Source organism: Schistocerca americana, chromosome 2, assembly GCF_021461395.2.
Source record: "Schistocerca americana isolate TAMUIC-IGC-003095 chromosome 2, iqSchAmer2.1, whole genome shotgun sequence".
Lineage (NCBI taxonomy): Eukaryota > Metazoa > Arthropoda > Insecta > Orthoptera > Acrididae > Schistocerca > Schistocerca americana.
This window is the reverse complement of record NC_060120.1, coordinates 721,874,660-721,892,034: the sequence shown is the minus strand read 5'-3', so window position 1 is coordinate 721,892,034 and position 17,375 is coordinate 721,874,660. Positions and strand designations below refer to the sequence as shown.

General features: G+C 42.2%; 1 protein-coding gene and 2 non-coding genes across 3 annotated transcripts in view; 1 reads left to right on the top strand and 2 right to left on the bottom strand.

Moving 5' to 3' along the window:
* Positions 1–17,375, bottom strand: part of LOC124594377 (adenylate cyclase type 3) — a 686,894-nt gene that overhangs the window by 112,818 nt on the left and 556,701 nt on the right. The window contains exon 12 of the mRNA XM_047132746.1: positions 8,767–8,883. Within this exon, the coding sequence (XP_046988702.1) occupies positions 8,767–8,883 (117 nt within the window). The remainder of the gene's footprint in view (positions 1–8,766; positions 8,884–17,375) is intronic.
* On the bottom strand, positions 4,727–4,801 carry Trnas-cga. Its single transcript has one exon. It is a non-coding gene; the product is annotated as a tRNA-Ser (tRNA).
* Positions 4,834–4,908, top strand: Trnas-cga. The gene has a single exon. It is a non-coding gene; the product is annotated as a tRNA-Ser (tRNA).

Genomic DNA, 17,375 nt, shown 5'->3' with positions numbered 1-17,375 from the left:
GATGCCATCAACTGTAGAATATTTCAGAAAAAATAAAAATTTGTGCCTGAACAGTACTCGAATCCAGATTTCCCGCTTGTTGCAAATGGTCATCTTAACCACTTTCGCTGTCGGAGCAGGCTTTTAGGAGCGCCCTAACTCTCTTTTTGTCCTGGCGTCTACTTTCCATAGTGCATTGCAAGGCAATGACGAGAGTGTCTCACCCCGTACAGGAATCATGGTAATACAGGGTGCGGCAGCGTTCATAGCAGGATATTAAAAACACACCATCAGGCAGCAACTGTAATTTATGTATTACCTCTTATGTCAATTAATAGTTAAAGGTATTCCATTTACTAATGTGTAAGTCATTGTCCATTGCGTGAATTACTTTTTGATTATGACTCCTGTCAAATGATGCCCCCTCTGCACAACACATTCATCTAGGGGGCGTTGTAAACTTTCCATAGCTCGGCGTAACGTATTCCCTGGGACACAGCCGACGACAGTTCTGGTGCGATCCTTCAACTCAGGAATGGTAGCCAGAATTTGCATGGATTTCTTGCGACAGACATTTCCCGGTAGAATAACTTCCTGTTTTGGTGACATTTCCTGACCGCCTCACTCACCTGACCCTTCATGTGCAGAATTTTTCCTTTGTGGCTACCTGAAGCAATGAGGGTTCCGAACACGTCGTATCATTATTCCTGGGTTGAAGGATCGCATCAGAACTGCCGTCGGCAATGTCCCAGGGAATACGTTACTCTGAGTTATGGAAAGCTTCCAACGCCGCCTAGATGAATGTGTTGTGCAGAGGGGGCATCATTTGACAGGAGTCATATTCAAAAAGTAATTCACGCAATGGACAATGAGTTAAAAATTAGTAAATGGCATATATTTAACTATTAATTGACATAAGAGGTAATAAATAAATTACAGTTACTGTCTGATGGTGTGTTTTTGATACCCTACTATGAACGCTGCCGCATCCTGTATATTGCGAGCTCTAGGAGAGTAGATAGCAGGAAAAATGGAGAGTTGGACCGCTCCAAGAAGCCTGATCAGGATGCTAAAGTGGTTAAAGCGACCGCTCGTGACAAGCGGGTAATTCGGTTCGAGTCCTGGTCCGGCACAAATTTTTATTTTTCTGATATTATGCAGCTGAGGTGGAACCACAACTGCGGTTTGCGAGTTCATTTTTAATTGAACGCGGTTGTTGATCGTCAACGCAGTGTCTCAGACTCTGCACCGCAGTTTGTTGTTTCTGTCTGTATTATTACGCACAACAACATCTTTGGCAATCTTACTGCACAGTCGAATAATAATTGAAAACCTATGTGATAAAAATAAATAATTTGTGAAGAAAAAGATGAAAGGTGTTTTTCTACACAGGGGAAGTAGTTATGCATTACAAGAGCGTAGGTAACGGCTGGGCTAGGCCTATCTGTATACCTTGGGCTACGACTTACCTTGTCGTGGCTGCAGTACAGCCAGATACCTGTAAAACTCAAGCCGCTGATAGTCAGGCGCCGCTACATGGCGGACTGACGTCTCCAGGTATACCGATAATGCACACCCAGACAACACGTAACATCACATACTCGCGAGTACACTAATGAGCCAAAACTTTATGAACGCTGCTCACCAGGAGACTGGATGCCACCTTGTGACGTTGCAAGCACGTGACACGGCTAGGAAGGAATGTAAGCGGAACAGACACGAATGGGGAGTCGTTCTAGGCACGACACTTGCCGGAAATGTGGAAATTCATTTGACGAAAGACAGACTCTTATGGCCCAGTATCTGGCAAGGAATATTTCTGAAGCGACGAAGATAGGCGGCTTTTCACTTGCTACTGTAGTCAGCATCTCTGGAAAATGGTTGAAGTATGGTGAAATCAGCACTAGGCAACAAGGTGTTCAGATGTCGTCTCTCATCATATAACGTGGGAGCTGGAGGCTGCCTGCTCTGTGAAGCAGAACAGATGGTTATCTATGGCACATCTGGCAACAGAGTGTAACACTGCTGCAAGTTCAAGTACTTCGGGGCACACCGTTTAGAAGACACAGTCGAACACTGCTCCACAGCCGACGACCCCTACGTGTTCCCATATTTACCCAACGACATGATTAGTTTTGACTGCAGGAATATAGGATAGATTGGATCATAGATGAATGGAAACGCGTCGTCTGATAGGAAAACTCACGCTCAGCTCGAGTATCATCCAGGAGAACGGTCCCCCAAAGCAAACATCGCACCACAGACCCAGGCTGAAGGGACAACTTCACACTAAGGAATACACTCATCTAGGCTTCCAAGGGACCTCTGATAGTAATCAAAGCCAAAAAGACAGCTGTTGCGGACCACCTGAATCACTTAATGATTGATGTCTTTACCGACGCCGATAGCAGCTTCCAGCAAGAAAAATACTTGTCACAAGGCCAAAATTGTGCTAAAGTGGTTTGGTTTCATGAGCATGATAGTGACATGGATGTCTTATCAACGAAATCCGCCAGATCTGAACCCAGTGGGGCACATCTAGAACGCTATTGTGCACCATTTCCGCGCCGACAAACACCGGCCCCTAATGTAAGGTAATAACTCATGTGTGCGAAGAAACCTAGTGTCACATACCTCCGGAAACCTGCGATGGACTTGTCGAATCCATGCAAAGCAGAATATCTGCTCCATCGCGCTACGAATGAGGACCAGAACGCTGTTAAGCATTTGTTCGTTATATTTTGGCTCGCCAGTGTATGTTCCACGCGAACGACAGCCTAAGACTGCATCCGCATATGAAAACATTTGGACGCCACACATATAATAGAGGCACGAATGTTACAGGGAGGTTCTACTCTGAGAAAGTTTTGTGCGAAATGAATTCTGCATTTCTTGATGCTGATGAAAGTAATCGCGGAAACGAATTTTGCGGTAATATTTGGATCATTTAAAAAGTTTATTCTTGTGCGCCTGTTTGTCGCTATGAATATATGGGTTCCTCACACCACGCAAAAGTTTAAATACGAGAGGTATTGAATAAGTAATGGAACACATTTTTTCTTCGACCAGTTTCGGTTGAAAAAAGGCGGAATTTGTTGGGAGGTATTGTGTAATGTTCCTATTTTAACCCCTATAGTTTCGTGAAGTTCCGGTACGTGACGGCGCTATATCTAGTCTTCAAAATGGCGTCTGTAACGGAAGTGCATTCTAAGCAGAAAGCTGTCACTGAGTTTCTTTTGGCAGAAAACCAGAGCATCGAAGATGTTCATAGGCGGTTTTAGAGTGTGTACGGAAACGTGACAGTGAAAACAAAACACGCGAGTCATTGGACGACGCGTCAACCATCATCGCAACAAGCTCGAGCAAACCTGTCCGATCTCCCGCGTAGCGGCCGGCCACACACACCAGTGAGCCCTGCAACGTTGGAAAATGCGCACACCCTCATTTGATATGATCGACGGATCACAATGAAACACCTCTCTGCACAACTGGACGTCTCTGCTGGTAGTGCTGACACATTTGCCCGCCAGTTGGGGTGCTCAAAGGAATGTGCCCGTTGGGTTCCTCGCCGCTTAACAGAAAACCGTAACGAGATATGAAGGACCATCTGTGCGGAATTGCCTGCTCGTAACGAGGCTGATAGTGACAATATTTTTGTTGCACATTATCACACACGATGAAACGTGGATTCATCATTTCGAAATGGAAAAAAACGGCACTCCATACAGTGGCGCCACACCATAGCTCCTGCGAAGAAAATGTTCAGTGCTGCATCCTCAGCCGCTGAAATCATGGCGACGGTCTTCTGTGACTGTGAAGGGGCTATTCTGTTTGATATCCTCACTAACGGTGCAAAGATCAACTGTGCAGTGTATTGTCCTAACCTCAGGAAATTGAAGAAACGACTTCAGCATGTTGGTCGCCACAAAAATGCAAAAGAACTTCTCCTCTTGCATAGCAACGCAAGACCTCAAACAAGCCTGCGCACCCGAGCGGAACTCACAAATCTTAATTGGACTGTTCTTCCTCATTCTCTCTATATCCCTGATCTCGTACCTTCCGACTTCCATCTGTTTCGCCCAAAGCAAAATGCACTCCGCAGGAAGCAGTATGTGGATGATGGGGAGGTTTTGATGCAGCAAGACGTCGGCTTAGACGTCGACCAGTAGAGTGGTACCCTGCGGGCATGCAGGCCCTCCCAGCAAGGTGATGTAAGGCCGTCGCAGAGAACGGAGATTATATTGAAAATTAGGGTTTTGTAGCCAAAAGAGTGGAGAATAATACTGCATATTGATGTCCTGAATAAAAACAATCTGCCTTCAGAAAAGAATGTGTTCATTGCTTTTTGAACGCCCCCTCGTATCATTCAAATTAATGGGACAAGCCAGTGGCTGCGCACTAAATTACGTAAGACAAAATGGGTTTCATTGCCGTAATGATTATCCTCAATGTGCTGTTGGAGGCAAAAGCGTTCTTTTATTGAGAACGTTAAATCAGCTAAAACATTAAGTGGTGAGTATATTACACAATTTTCTGGAATGACTTGACCGAAAAAGTAGCGTGAAGAGGACTTGTGTGTAAAACAAAAAAGAAAGTTCACCAGGACAATGCAGCAGCTTCGACAACAGAATTCTTGGTGCATCCACACTCCCCTCTGCGTTTGGCACCCACTTATTTGTAGTTATGCCTGCATGAAAAAAAAAATGAATAGATGCTAATATGAAACTTCCTGGCAGATTAAAACTGTGTGCCCGACCGAGACTCGAACTCGGGACCTTTGCCTTTCGCGGGCAAATGCTCTACCAACTGAGCTACCGAAGCACGACTCACGCTGTGAGTACAGGGCGTGAGTCGTGCTTCGGTAGCTCAGTTGGTAGAGCATTTGCCCGCGAAAGGCAAAGGTCCCGAGTTCGAGTCTCGGTCGGGCACACAGTTTTAATCTGCCAGGAAGTTTCATATCAGCGCACACTCCGCTGCAGAGTGAAAATCTCATTCTGAATAGATGCTAAGTTTATGACGTCACTGAACATCTTGTGACACCCATAGTTTGATATTAATAACACTTAATTGTTGGTATCTTATAACCGCAATAACATTAATCGAACTAAACTGAACTAAAGAAGGATTACTAGGAAAAATAATAGCTTTTAATTAAGCAGTACAATCCTTCACTGTCAGACTGAAAAGTTTTCTTGAGACCCGCATAAAACAATTCATCACATGGATGACCTACAGATGACGAACAAATGTTCATTCGGATCAGGGGCCGCTGTAACCTTTACGCATGAATTGCTAAGTAAGTTAGCGCAATAAGCTGTTACTGGCAACTAACAGCACAAGAAGATATCGTAGTCAGTTTGAAGGAAACGCTAAGAAGCACGTGGACTGTGAGTCGAAAAGATATAGGGTCACCAGGTGCCGTCATTACACAATGAATCCTACTCATTTGTGCCAGTATCCTTCTGGTATATTTAAAAACACACCAAGGAGACTATGTAACGATGGCACGCAAAAAAAAAAATCAGTAGTGGACGTTTTGAACAAATCTACAAAAGAGTGGATGTTATGCCGTCGCCTCACTGTGAGTGTGGAGACCAAGAAGACATGCCTGTCAGCGACGGAGAAACGGATAGGACATCTTATCTGAGAGCTGTTCAGCTTGGCTGGAAAAGAGTTTAAGAAGTAAAACTTAAGTTAAAAGTGGTCTGCTAATAAACGGATGGAAGAGCAACCGAAATAGATCACTTCGCTCTTGAGGTCGAAAACTCTACTTAAAATGCAGAAGAATCACATCAGTGGTATGCAGAAAGAAACTACCGCTCTACAGACATATAAAGAGTAACCACAGGAAATGTAGCTTATAAGTGAAAAAAAAGTACATACTGATCACAAAACTGACAAATGATTCTGGATTCGCGTCTCGAGAAGGGGACTGACAAGTGGCAGGTGACCATTAGAAAAAAATTGAAAAAACAACGAATCTTCAATATTGTACGGGTTGGAACGTGACATGTAAGAAGTCTGAATGTAGTAGAGACGCTATAAAAGCTTAGAAGAGAAATACAGTCACAGAAACCACATGTAATGAGGGGCTAGTGAAGTGAATGAGAAAGATGATGGAGATACATGGTCAGCCGAACATGAACAGTATCAGGAAATGTTATAAAGGGAAAGAATTCTTTAAGACTTCAAAGGTAGCAGGAGTTACTGTGAACAGCTACCTGTGCCGAGATCAAAAGCAGAAGTTGATGGAATGGAGTTAATGATGGAATTGAACGGATAATTCAATATGAAAAGAGAGATGAAAATCTATCAATTGTAGGGGGGGTTGAAACGCTATCCAAGCGACAGAAGAGAAGGCAGGTGTTATGGCAGAATATAGACTCAGTAATAATAGGAATGAGAGAGGAGAAAGACTCCTCACGAAGAATAAACATACGAGAAAGTGGGAGAGTTTTGAGGAATGATGATGTGCATTAGAAGTTCTCTGTGACTATAGATATTGGGCACCAAACGGCGTAGTTCAGTTGAGGAGCACTGAACATACCTAAAAATGGAAATGACAGAATTTTGACGGACAGATATGGATACAAGAAAGCTAAACGAGAAGTAACTGTGAGAAACAGAAGAAATGCTTCAGTTGGTCGACGAAGGAAGGAAATAAAACGTGTTGAACGTAAAGAAGGAATCCAGAAATGTAATCAACAGGAAATTCAGGTAAGTTAAAGCAAAATGGCTCCAGGGCAAATGTGAAGGAACTGGAAAGAAATGATCGTCTGAAAGGCAGATTCATGATACAGAAGAATCAAACTTGACTTATGAAGAATGTAAAAGTAAAAGTGTGAATATCATGAACGAGCAAAAGAGATTTCGATTTTAAACGCAGAGGAGAAGGGGAACGGATGGAAAGAGTGCATCGAGGGTCTCTACGAGGGAACGAAATATCTGCTCAGACAAAAGAAGGAATGAATGTCGATCTGGAAGACTTACGAACTCCAATATTAGGGGCAGAGCTTGATGAGATTTGGAAGACTTGCAACCAAACAACGCAGTAGGAACAGCTAACAGTTCTTCTGAATTTCCGAAACCAGTGCGAGAATTGCTGACCAAACGATTATTGGAATCAGTGAGCGGAATATGTCAGACTGAAGACATGCATTCGTATGTTTTTAAGAACATCATCAACGTAATCGAGAATGGAGTGACGTCAGGTAAATCCAAGAACAATCGCGCAATCGGCATGACAGAACATGCATCAAGTTTGGTGTTCACAATAACACACAAAATAATGCAAAACAAAATTTAGGATTTATTAGATGAGATCAGTTTGGCTTTATAAAAGGATTACTCATATAAAGGCAGTTATAACGCTTTGTTTGATTATAGAGCAGGACTTTACAACATGAAAGACACTTACGTCGGATACATCGATTTAGAAAATAAAAGTTCGGAAATACAAAGTCGTAAAAATGCTTGAAATCAAGAGAAAAGCAGGTACACCATGCCGGGATTTAGGGAAACCAAGGAAAACCTAAATCTGGGTATCCAGACAGAAATTTGACCCCCACTCCGATTGCGAGCCGAGTATCTTACCATAAAAAAAGAAAAAAAAGAAAAATCACTAGGATGAAATGGGAAATTGAGGAGAATTATTGTGCGACGGTACAAATATTTCAGCATGTAAAACAGATTTACGTGGAAATAGCATATAGTAGGAATGCAGTGGCAGAAATATTAGTGTAAGACAGGGGCAAATTGAGAAGGAAGCCAAATTTATTTAACTTCCTGTACGATTAAAACAGTGTCCTGGTCCGGGAACTGAACCAAAATCCTTGCCTTTCTGGAAAATTCTCTCAAAGATGGCTGACACCGTGTCCCTTCTTATTACTTCGTACTGCAAATACCTATTTCCTACATTCCTGGGAACAGGGTGCACGAAAGGCAAGGGTATGGGTCTGAGTCCTGGCCTAGCACAAAGCTTAAACCCCTTAAGATATTTCATAACATCGAACTCTTTGCTGTAGAGAGATATATTTATTCATATTTATTTAATAAATTCGGCACTCGACTCACTTTCAGAGTTATGGTGTTCAGCAATACTACAAAAACGTGCATATAACAGTTACTATTTTTGTAGGAAGAACGGTTGCCATTTGCTTCCAACATTTCTACAGCCATTTAAGAAATTTTAGTATAGAACTCAATTCTGGCTCGCTGAAAACATCTGCACGTAAGCCATACGGAGCTACTTATTTCCAGTGAACCTGACGCAGATGTCATATCTGTATGACGTCTTCTTTTTCTTGTATCTTTGTCCGGCACAGGCGCAATGTTGGCATGTTTACGAACAAATCTGGTATTGTTAGTTTAAAAGGTGGCCGGAAGCCCTTTCTGTCGTCACTCAGTAACCCCCTGTGACGGAATATGTGTACCACAATGCTCTGTGTGTAGTGTTATTTACGTGACAGTGAGCGAAAAGTTTCTAAATGTTAGCGAACCGCGTACCTGAGGTGAGACTTGAATCAGTGAGCTATTCACCTCGTGGGCTGTGAGACACCGCCTAAAGACCACATACAATGTATCCCGCAGACCGACCCTCGTCGTTTGTGCGCCAGGCGGATTCGCACCTTCCCATTCCGGAAGCGGTTGTTTATCACCCGCGGCTTTCCGGGTGGATATGTCATACTTGTATAACAGTAAGAACATTGTCACGCGTGAATTAGCTGTCACATAAAATAACACGAACTAAAACATTCAGAAAGACGAGAGAAGTAAGGGAGTACTGACCACAGCGACGGTGTTGGCGGCGCCCAGCAGGAAGATGATGGCGACCACGAGCAGCCTCCTGGACCAGAGCGCGTTGTTGGTGGCCTCGCTGCAGCGCACCAGGGGCCGCGGGAACACCTGCGGACAGAGTGCGCGATAATACCGTGCTACGTGTGACTGAGCACATACTAACAGTCTAGTATTAGACTGTATAACAAATCATTGTCTAGATATGCCAAAATTGATCATCACAAGACAGTTTGAACCAGAATGCACATGTGCACCAGAAACGCTAATTTCACGATCAATGAAAGACAATGAAGAAATCAGGAAAAAGAAAAGAGAGATTGTGAGGAAGATATCAGGGAACAGAACTACACTGGAAACACTTGAATTAAGAGATAGCAAATAATATGCGATCACGTAGAACAAATTATGGAAAAATTAGGAAAGGAAGGCACATCCCAAGCCAGATTTCTAGTAGACTGACAAGAAAAATTGCACAGCATTTTAAAAATTACAACGGGAACCCAACTGCCTTAGAAAAGCGCCTGAAGATCTAGAAGCAATCGGCAGAAATGAGCAAGAAATTGACAGAACAAAATATACAAACTAAATTAGGAGATTGGAAGGTCTGCAAGGCAAAACAGTTCTGAAAGACAGTGAAGAAAATGGACTGCAGAAGAGAGGAATTTAAAAAAAGGAAATGAACAGATGAAAAGGTATAAGGATAGCTCAACGGCTTACACTAGAGTGACAAAAGTCATGAGATAGCGATACGCACATATGCAGATGGCGGCAGTATTGCGTATACAATGTATTAGCGGAGTTATCATTTCTACTTAGGTGTTTCATGTGAAACAGTTTCCGACGTGATTATGGCCGCATGATGGGTGGTATAAGTCTTCGAAATTGTAGTTGGAGCTAGAAGTATGAGACATTCCATTTCGTAAACCGTCAGGGAATTCAGTATTTTGAGATCTACATTGTCAAGCTTGTATCGACAATACCAAATTTCAAGCATTACCTCTTACCACGGACAAGTTAATAACCGAGAGCAGTAGCGTTTGTGTAGAGTTGTCAGTGCTAAGAACAAGCAACAGTGCGTCTGGAAAACCGTCGTCTGGTCAGATGAGTCCCGATATCAGTTGGTAAGAGCTGATTTATGGTTCGAGTGTGGTGCAGACCTCAAGAAGCCATGGACCCAAGTGTTCAACAAGCCATTGGTGGCTCCATAATGGTGTGGGCTCTGTTTACTTGGAATCGACTGCGTCCTCTGATCCATCCGAACCGATCATTGACTGGAAATGGCTATGTTCGGATACTTGTACACCATCTTCATCCACTCACAGATTCCATGTTCTCAAACAACTACGTAATTTTTTTGGATGACAGTGCGTCATGTCAACGGGCTAAATTGTTCGAGATTGATTTGAAGATTATTAAGGACAATTCGAGCGAATGATCTGGCCACCCAGATCGCCCGATCTGAAACACATCGAACATTTATGGGACGTAATAGGGGGGTCAGTTCGTGCACAAAATTGGACCGGCAACATTTTCGCAATTATGGACGCCTACAAAGACAGCTCGGCTCAATATTTCTGCAGGGGACTTGCAATGACTTGTCACGTCGAGCAGCTGCAATACGCCGGGCAAAAGGAGGTCCGACACGATATTAGTAGGTACCCCATGACTTTTGTCACCTCAGTGTGAACGTTGTCCTCAACTAGCTTGTAACAAAAGAACATGATAATACAAAAATATATTCTATTTGGAGTCTATAATCTGTCAGACACCACTAAATCAGAAAGATATTGATGAAACTTTTTCAGATTCCAAGAAGGCTTTTGACTCTGTTGGAAAGAAAAGCTCGAGACAAAGTAATCCGAGAATCTAGTGTTAAAACTAGATTGGCATATCTAATCCGTGAAATATTACGAAAGACACAGATTATGGAAGTGAATCACAAACGATTTTGCTGTAGTATCTGAAAATCTGGAAGACTCAAGAATACAAGTTACTCTGTTGGGAAGGATAATCGATAGGGAAGGCTTAAGACTTTCTTCAGAGAATATCAAATTTATCGCAGAAATAAAATATGCGCCAAATTTTTGCAGACAGATGTTTGTCTAATACAGTAGGTAAAAATAGCAAATAATAAGAGAAATAATTCAAGAAAATAGTTTAGACAAATGCTCCACAATTGAAACAATACAGAAAATAAAAAGTGAATATGAAATAGCAAAAAATATTTACACTAAAAATGTTATCAATAAATGCTTTAAAAGTGATAATGAAATCAGAACGTTTCAATGTAAGTGAATACCTAGCACAAGTCTATGTATTATACAAGCGAGAAGTCTTAGACGGAAAAATTATAAGAAAAATATTAGGCACAATTAAAAGAAAAGAAGTATTGGAATCGAGAAGCAGTGATGAAATATAGCAAAACACAAAAAAATAACAGTAACAATAAGGGAAAGAAGATAGATCTTTTTGGACATTCACTCTCGATGCGTGATACTAGACTGACAAAACAGATGTTCAATATCTCTGGGCAAATAAATAAACAACAGTTCATCAGAGAAATCAAAAAAAGATTTAGGAGTATACATCTTAAAAGCAGAAGAAGCAGCAGAAAGCTACATGTAGGAGGATTCCAAGGCACAAGCAGTGAGAGAACATGTGTCAAGTTATCTGAAGAAAGAATTAAGGGATATGTTGAAAAAATGAAAAAAAGGTAATTGGAGGGAAGAACAGAACATATCAGGAAATACTGAAATTGTTACATTTCCCTGATTAACTAAAACAGAAAGAAAAACAAAGTGACTATATAAAACAAAAACAATTTTAATAGAGAATGAATAGGCAACATGCAACGCCACGGCTTGTTAGTCAACAAATTTCATTGTCATTTATCTGGAAAGATTTACGAAAAGGTTGGAAAAACAGAATCGAGGTGGCTGGGCTAGACAGTAATCCAGATCTGTAATTACACACACACACACACACACACACACACACACACACACACACACAATAAAGTAAATTCCATTAATTACCACTGCTAAAATTGAATGGGCCTTACATGTCAGAGAGCAGAAGGATCGTTTAGGCTTAGAAATAAGCGGTTTGTCACTAAATTTACATCATGTCTTCTTCAGAGTAATATACATATTTCGTAACGATAAACAACAACAAAGTTTTTACTTACAGGTTGCTTTCTATCTTGTATTTAGTGAATGTATACATCTGTTCTTTTAACATGGGTACACAATGTCAATGACAAGTTTCTTGACAAAATAATTGTACTTCTAAATCCGTGTAAGACTCCCACATTACTGAACAGCTACATACACAGGGTTCATCAATTAACGTCATACAGGCAAGCTATTGGGTAAAAATCTTAATTTTTGACTCAACTGAGTTGTACCACGGCACATCAGAGAATGACAGCAGTCAAAGTGAAGCAGCTGAAGGGTCTCACCGTCGTTGATCACAAAGCTACCGTCGTTGAGTTTCTATTTGAAATTATGGTTATGAGGCTTCCGAGAGTGGTTCCCGTCAATTCCTAACCCTAGAATCTTGATATATTTTACATCATGGTTCACGTCACTGTTGTAGTATAAAAAAATATTTTATTTACAGAGTCAACTCAATTCTTTTCGTTTTCTCGATGGAGAACCTACACACATCAAAAAATGTTTTGCATTACCCCTGAAGAACCCCTGAAGATAGACGTTGACCGTGGATATTGTATCACACACACAGTCACTTTGACTGTTCAGAGATGTCACTAAACCCACACAAAGATGTAAACAACCATACATGAGCAGCGCCTATTAGACGGAGGGGGTCCGACAACCGATCAGTTCCAGTCATTCCACCAGGAAGGACGTACACGGCTCGTGTTGTCTGTAGTTCAACCATGCCTAGACGTTCGGTATCCCGGTTCGAACGCGTCCGCATTGTCACTTTGTGCCAGGAAGGGCTATCAACCAGAGAAGTGTCCAGGCATCTCGGAGTGAACCAAAGCGATGTTGTTCGGACGTGGAGGAGATACAGAGAGATAGGAATCTGTCGATGACATGCCTCGCTCAGCCCGCCCAAAGGCTACTACTGCAGTTGGTCACCGCTACCTACGGATTATGGCTCGGAGGAACAAAAAGAGAAAAAAATGGTTCAAATGGCTCTGAGCACTATGCGACTTAACTTCCGAGGTTATCAGTCGCCTAGAACTTAGAACTAATTAAACCTAACTAACCTAAGGACACCACACACATCCATGCCCGAGGCAAGATTTGGACCTGCGACCGTAGTGGTCACGTGGTTCCAGACTGAAGCGCCTAGAACCGCACGGCCACACCGGCCGGCTAGGCCCCGAGGAACCCTGGCAGCAACACCACCATGTTGGATTATGCTTTTCGTGCAGGCACAGGACGTCGTGTTACAACTCAAACTGTGCGCAATAGGCTGCATGATGTGCAGCTTCACTCCCGACGTCAATGACGAGGTCCAACTTTTCAACCACGACACCATGCAGCGCGGTGCAGATGGGCCCAACAACATGCCGAATGAACAGCTCAGGATTGGCATCACGCTCTCTTCACTGATGAGTGTCCCATATCCCTTCAACCAGACAATCGTCGGAGACCTGTTTGGAGGAAACCTGAACGCCTGAGACACAATGTCCAGCGGGTGCAGTAACGTGGAGGTTCCCTGCTTCTTTGGGGTGGCATTATGTAGGGCCGACGTAGGCCGCTGGTGGTCATGGAAGGCACCGTAACAGCTGTACGATGCGTGAATGCCATCCTCCGACCGACAGTGAAACCATATCGGCAGCATATTAGCGAGGCATTCGTCTTCATGGACGACAACACCGTTTGACTAGAGAGGCCAGTATGTTCTCCAGACATGAACCCTATCGCACATGCCTGGGATAGATTGAAAAGAGCTGTTTATCGATGACGTGACCCACCAACCACTGTGAGGGGCCTACGCCGATTCGGTGTTGAGGAGTGGGACAATCTGGACAAACGGTGCCTTGATGAACTTGTGAATAGTAAGTCACGACGAATACAGGCATGTATCAACGCAGGAGGAGTTGCTACTGGGTATTAGAGGTGTACAGCCATCTGAACCAGCACCTCTGTAGGTCTCGCTGTATGGTGGTACAACACGCAATGTGTGGTTTTCTTAAGCAATAAAAAGGGTGGAAATGATGTTTATGTTGATCTCTATTCCAATTTTCTGTACAGGTTCCGGAACTCTCGGAACCGAGGTGATGCAAAATTTTTGTGTGTGTGTATATTTTGACTTCTTTCATCTTCTGTTGAGACTGAAGTGGCGTGACGTAATAACTTTGATCTCTGGTGTTCTTCTTCTGTGTCAAGTTTCTGCCAACAGCAGCATCTCCCTTCAAGGAAACCTAGTTATCTATATTTCCTTCAGTGGAGGAGGTGTAGTTGCGCAGTAACTTGGGTGAAATGATTCACTGGTCTGTCAAGTCTGTGTCCAATCACGCCATGTCCCTCAACGAAAGTTTTACTTACAAGTCTTTGGGTTTATTATCCTCTGAGGCTATGAAATCTTTTATGGGCAATTAACACTGTTACATTAAATTTAAGATCACAATTAACATTGTTAACTGCTCTATTGACGTCATTTGGCGAACTGGTAGAAGAAGGCTCATCGACATCTCCAGTTATTCATTTGTTTATCGGGTCATTCTGTGAAAGATTGTCCTTTCCGGAATGATCTTGAGAGACGGGTTCGTGACTGGTGTGCTGCTTAGATATGTAACCGAAAGCGCGATGTAACCTCTTCGCTTGTTGCTAAGTAGGGGCCTGGTTCACGACTCGCCAGGGGTCACCCGCGACTGTGTTGGGCTGCTTTAACAGCAGTCCACATCATCTCGCTCTTTGTCGTTTTTCACCAATCGCTGGAGATCTTCAGCCAAAGACAAGTGCAGACAGTTATGTGGGACATGGATGCTACGAGCAGTTGCTGAAATTCATTATTATTCCGAACTGGTGAGTGGCACCACTCTACTACCTTATACACCTAAGAAGCACATCGCTCAGATTTAACGGATGACGGCACTGTAATTTAATCTGATATTACCTACTACAAAATTCACAACAGGCAAAGTGGAATTAGTGAATCGTGGTGCTGTTGCCCACTAAACTTGCTTGGTTACCACGGTAGTGTGTAGACTGTGCAAACATTTCGACCTATCTTCTGGATCATGTGGATAACTATATTAGGCTTTTCAGGTTTGAGTTAATTTGATTTTATTGTAAATGTTTACCAGGTTGCTAACCTATACTGTCAAAAGTTTCCGACTATTTGTTCCAGAGTCATTCTTATTTATTGGGTTTAAGTTTTTAATTTATAAATATTCTTGACGCCTGTGTGTGATTTAATTTTGTACTCAGGATTAAGTTAACTGCTTGTTGTTTTAGTGGAAGCCTTGTGGGCGTTGTCGTTTAAATTATATTCATACATTCTTTTATGCAATCAGCCTGATCCATTACCATTTTACCTAAAGAGCTTAAGTAATATTTTCTTGATTTAGCCAAGCTTATATTTTACGACTGCCCCATCCCTCCTTTCGTTTGCTACACATAAAGTTCTAAACTGATATACTGCTGATGTATTTTTTTCCCTTTGAGACTTGTGTTAGCTGGAGCCTTCTTGGTGCCTTCTGATAAGGCCTAGATTTCATGTGGTGCCATGTTATGAAATTCTTTTTATAAAAGGTCCACATATCCTAGTGCTTCCAAACATCAACTGAAAGTTTCGAAATTTTCAGTTATTAAATTTTTTGATTATTTTCTTACATTTGATTGCAACTGTTAAAGGTCATGTGTTTAAAAGGAACAATGGAAATATAAACTTTACTAATTCTCTTATGGACAACATGTTACGTTTTTGTGGCCTGATGCCTTACCATTCCCAAGTCCTTGCTTGCCACAATATTTCAATGATAGCAAAGCGTGGTTGCAGGGGTTCATGAACTCTCATATTTGAAGAGGCATAAAAAGTAAAATTTAGTTTTTTAAATTATTTTGAGTATTGTGTACTGGTAGAGTGTTTCTTGTTCACAGGTAATTCTGTTCTTAATCGTAGCTGTTAGGGAAGTATTCAGCATCGGAAATCTCAAGAAGGATCAACTCATATGCAAACTACAAATTCGGAACAAGACAGTGTTAGTGTCTCCGTAGTGTGGTTGACTACCCTGTACAGCTGAGTCCCAAAGTCCTCAGCGAGGTAGGTCAAGCCATTTCCGTTTATCTAGAGTCTCTCGTCAGTGTGCAAAACATCAATTGCTTCTGGATAGTTATCCCTCACAGCCGTATTTACTTCGTGAATATATGAAAATTGTATCTGTTGTTTCCGACATGTCCGAAAGAACACATACCATCTTCATATGCATAAGGCTTACCGGCCAATGATCTTCATTGCGGTTGCACTCCCATTGCCCGAACTCTGACGGGAATCGGTAGATTGACTGCCGCAAGTAATGAGTATAGCGGGCAGGGGCACTAAAAATGTAGTGTGTGGACGCTAAGTTGGAAGTGTGGGTCTCACGGTGAGCGTTCCAGAGGTAAGTCCCTGCAGTCGCATTATCTTCTGTGTCCTCGGTGGCTCAATCCGATAGAGCATCTGCTATGTAAGCAGGAGATCCCGGTTTCGAGTCCCGGTCGGGACACACGTTTTCAACTGTCCCCGCTGATATTTATCAACTCCTGTAACCAGCTAGTGGTCTGGATTTAATTGTAATTTCATTATTTGCTTCGGGTAAGCTCATCTCAATCATTTAAGTAACTGGTTGTGGGGTTTGCTTAAAATTGACATTGATGTAAAGCAAGGGGCAGAAATCAAAGGGTTGCAGTGAAACTTTAGTGAACCCCAACACTGCACTAATCTGCTACAGTGGAAAGAAATTTCTTATGATCAGTTAAGGTTACAGAATGATTGCGATTGTAAGTTATTTCACAGAATGGCGAAGGTATGGAGATATGAAAGCGTTTTAAACTTTTATCTATCGTATTATGACCATTACACAGGAGATCACTGAGCTGTCAACGGAGATCAGTGACCAAACTCTAGAATTTTTGTATTTGTCAGTTAAATTCCAACAGTAGGTTAACTCCCTTCACATACCCGATCTTGCAGTTCTTGAGAGCTTTTACCCGTTAACTAATGAACAGAAGGCTGGTATGGTTGATCAATTAATTCGATAAGGAAGTTCCTCGAGTGGTTTGCGTGATAGGATTGCTAAACAAGGCCTATCAGAGAGGCTGAGAAGTTAATTAGTTAAGAAACAATATTTTATGGCACAAGGTCAACAAGACATCTTTGTGAATTATATTGAGAAAATTAGATGTGCTCAATTAGCATTGTGTGTTGAGATCAGTGAAACTCACGCTGTCGTTAATATAAATGAAGAGATGCAGCTATTTATTTGCATCGGAAAAAGTAGCATGAGATATAGATAGCATTAGTTTCGCTAGTCAGGAAAGGAAGCTTGCGAAGCAAAAGCGTATCTTTTTTGAATTTATTCCCCTCGCTGTCATGGGAGTAGCTAACATGAATGAGGTAGCGGATGTTGTTTTAGGTAT